Source organism: Salvia splendens, chromosome 9, assembly GCF_004379255.2.
Source record: "Salvia splendens isolate huo1 chromosome 9, SspV2, whole genome shotgun sequence".
Classification (NCBI taxonomy): domain Eukaryota; kingdom Viridiplantae; phylum Streptophyta; class Magnoliopsida; order Lamiales; family Lamiaceae; genus Salvia; species Salvia splendens.
The window spans coordinates 18,489,549-18,492,880 of NC_056040.1; the positions used below are offsets into that span (position 1 = coordinate 18,489,549).

General features: G+C 51.5%; 1 protein-coding gene across 1 annotated transcript; it reads left to right on the top strand.

The window, feature by feature from the left end:
• Nucleotides 1–1,588: 1,588 nt before the first annotated feature.
• On the top strand, nt 1,589–2,775 carry LOC121746422 (transcription factor MYBC1-like). The gene has a single exon (XM_042140250.1). The coding sequence runs from the start codon at nt 1,764–1,766 to the stop codon at nt 2,583–2,585; it is 822 nt and encodes a 273-aa protein (XP_041996184.1). The 5' UTR covers nt 1,589–1,763; the 3' UTR covers nt 2,586–2,775.
• Nucleotides 2,776–3,332: the final 557 nt, after the last annotated feature.

The window sequence follows — 3,332 nt, forward strand, 5'->3', positions numbered from 1 at the left end:
GCCGCGGTCCTGCTGTTGCGCTGGTGGGTCCCAGCACGTTGGGCGGTGCCGCTGCGTTGCGGTTGTCGGGTAGCGATCAAACCCTAATTGGGTCTGATGATCTCCGCGATCAGATAGGTGGCCACCCCCCTCGACCGCGGCGTCGGGGCCAAGCCTCTTGTGCTCGATCGCGGCACCCGATGGCCTGGTATCTCGGCCGTGGGCGACGATCAGGTGGATCCAAGTGGTGTGAGACGTAGGGTGATTCTGGATCAGGCCACGACGGAGGGCGGAGTACTTCCACCCGGCTGCTCGGAGGGTCCCAACTGGTTACACGACAAGGTTGGGCCGGCTGGTAGGGACGGAATGGCTGTGTGGCCTGAGGGAAGTCGTATTGACGACGAACTGAATCGTGGTTGCGGTAGAAATGGTGGTGATTTATTTGGGGATATGGATGAACGCAGACGGAGGATGCTGAGCTCTCAATTGAAGCACCAGTTGTTAAGGACCGTCCTCCTTAACGTCGATTTTCACACAAAAGCAAGAAACGAGATGTCGTCGTTGTCGAGCACCCAACGTTGGGTTGTGACTTGGACAGCAAAAAAGGGGCGGTTGAGCGCGAGATCAGCCTCGTCGGCAACCTTAGGAGATGTTTCTTGTTTGCTACTCAATTGAGCCAAAAGAATGATAATTTCATAATTTGATTGAATGAATAAAAAAGATAACAGTCTATCCTATTTATAATGCTACTGACTTAATGAACAAGAAAACAAAGATATAGAAAAAGATATGTTAAATCCCTATAATATCTAAACTAAATAATAATAATAGAGGTTCGTATCACCCTTCCCCTTGTCCTTCTTCTTTGGGGGGCCCCGACCCCGCCTAACTCCCTCCGTTTGAACGGGAGTTTCCGGAACACCGAGAAGATCAAACCCCAACTCCTCTAAGGAGAAAGTCTCATATTGCGTGAACTGCGCCTCCGTTGGGGTCGACATGTGCGAAGAAGCAGTCGAAAAATCAAAACTGGGGCGATAGACGTTGTCCCCCCCTCGGCGTTCCCTGCGTCGCCGGTACCACCCCCGGCGTCCCCTGCATCGCCGGTACCCCCCGCATCGTCTGCATCCCGGGTGCCCACCCCGGCATCATCTGCATACCGGGTGCCCACCCCAGCTGCCATCCTGGGCATCATTTGCTGCCACGGGTACATGTTGTAGTACCCGGGCATCGGACCCCATACACCTCCCACGGGTAACGGGGGAGTTTGAGACCCGCTTGTCATTGGAGTACCTTCGGTGTTGTTCTCCATTTCACGTTGTTGATCTTGTACAGAAATTAAGATAGAGAGAGTACTCATTAAAACAAGTGGTGCGAATGAAAATGACGTGCAAAACACTCGCCGGTCCGGAGCCTGCAATGGCGGCGAGCGCATCGGCCAGCGCTCGCGGATCGGCCAGTGCTTGCTCGCCGGATATCGGCTAGCCGATCTACTCGCCGCCATTGTGGATGCTCTAAGTGTAGGAAAATAAAAATACATAGACACGCACAAAAATGAGAAGAGAAAAAGCATCAACAACAGTAACCTTAATAAAAGCTGAAAAGAAGAAAACAAGATCCACCTCGATCACCCCTCACCCACGAACACACATTTCTCTCTCTCTCTCTCTCTAAAACATTTCACTTTCTGCTCTATCTCTATCTACTCCAAGATCTTCACGACTTCACCCAATTCTGCAGATTTTCCAGCTCCAAGATTCAACTATTAGCTTCAATTGAATAAAACAATGAGGGAAGAAGACTCAAACTGGTTCTCAAAATGGGAGGAGGAGCTCCCTTCCCCAGAGGATCTGATGCCCCTCTCCCAATCCCTAATCACCCCCGATCTCGCCCTCGCCTTCAACATCCCCCCCCGCCACCACCACCACGCCCCCCCCCCTCCTCCCCCTCGCAACTCCTCCGCCGAATTCGACTCCCCGGAGGTCAGCGCCGCCGCCCCTGCCGCCTCCGACGAGCCCGCCCGGACCCTCAAGCGGCCCCGCCTCGTGTGGACCCCGCAGCTCCACAAGCGATTCGTCGACGCCGTGGCCCACCTCGGCATCAAGAACGCCGTTCCCAAGACGATTATGCAGCTCATGAGCGTCGACGGCCTCACCCGCGAGAATGTCGCCAGCCACCTCCAGAAGTACCGCCTCTACCTCAAGCGGATGCAGACCATCTCCGCCGGAGGCTCTGCCTCCGCCGCCGGCGCCGGCGACCCCGCCACCGACCACCTCTTCGCCAGCTCCCCTGTCCCCCCTCACTTCCTCCACCCCGTCGCCCGCGCCGCCTCCGACCACTACCTCCCCTTCGTCCCCGCCCACCACCAGATGGCCGTCGTGGCTCCGCCGCCGCCGCCGCCGCACCTCCACCCCCACCACCAGCAGTTTAGGCATTTTGGGAACTCTCCTCCGAATGGGCAGTTCGATCCTTACATGAGGCAGATGCAGAGGGTGGGGGCGCCGTTGCACGGCGCGGCTGTGGTGCCGCCGTATGTGGAGGATTTGGAGTCGTCTACTCCGGCGAGCGGCCGGAAAGTCCTCACCTTGTTTCCCACTGGAGATGATTGAGGAAATTGGGATTCTTCTTCTCTTTTCCCCCTTTGTGAAAATCTTGTGATGATTGAATGCTTAAATTACACTCTTTGATTTTTTTTCCTTGCCAATTAATTTGGTGTTCATTTTTAGGCCTTTCATGCTTTGTTTAAAATGATTTCCCACTTGATTTACTCTGCTTAATTGTTAGTTACTTATTGCATAATGCAGGTTCCATTTTGTCAATAATTCAGTTTGATGAACTACTAAAGTTGAATCCCTAAATCATAAAAAGGTGCTTCTTGCTTACATATGGTGTTGGAAGATGTTTTTTTTTATAAAATCTTGCTAAGATTAGTGATGCTTGATTATACACTGGTTTAGTGTAGTTTGATTAGTCAGTAAGGCTGGATAACTCAATAACTCTTACAGGGCATGCTAGTTTATTTCACTGCATCTGTGTGCTGATTCGCCTTCATCTTCCTCGTCTGCTAGAATGCTTATCACGGTTCGTATCTGATTGTGAACACGTATAATGTGTAGTAGCAAAGCATGAACTGCATCATCCACATGTATCCTGCCATTGATTGTTGATAATCCTCTGCTCAAATCTTTGTTGCTTCGCTTCTAGCGTATGATGAGCTTGCTTATAAGTCTGCTTTGTTAGAATACATCCCCTAACTTATGTGACTGTAAGATTTAAAAATAAGATGAATTATGTGAGCTGACATTATCCAGCTTGTAAATTGCTTCAAGATAGACTTCCTATATTCATTACTCCCT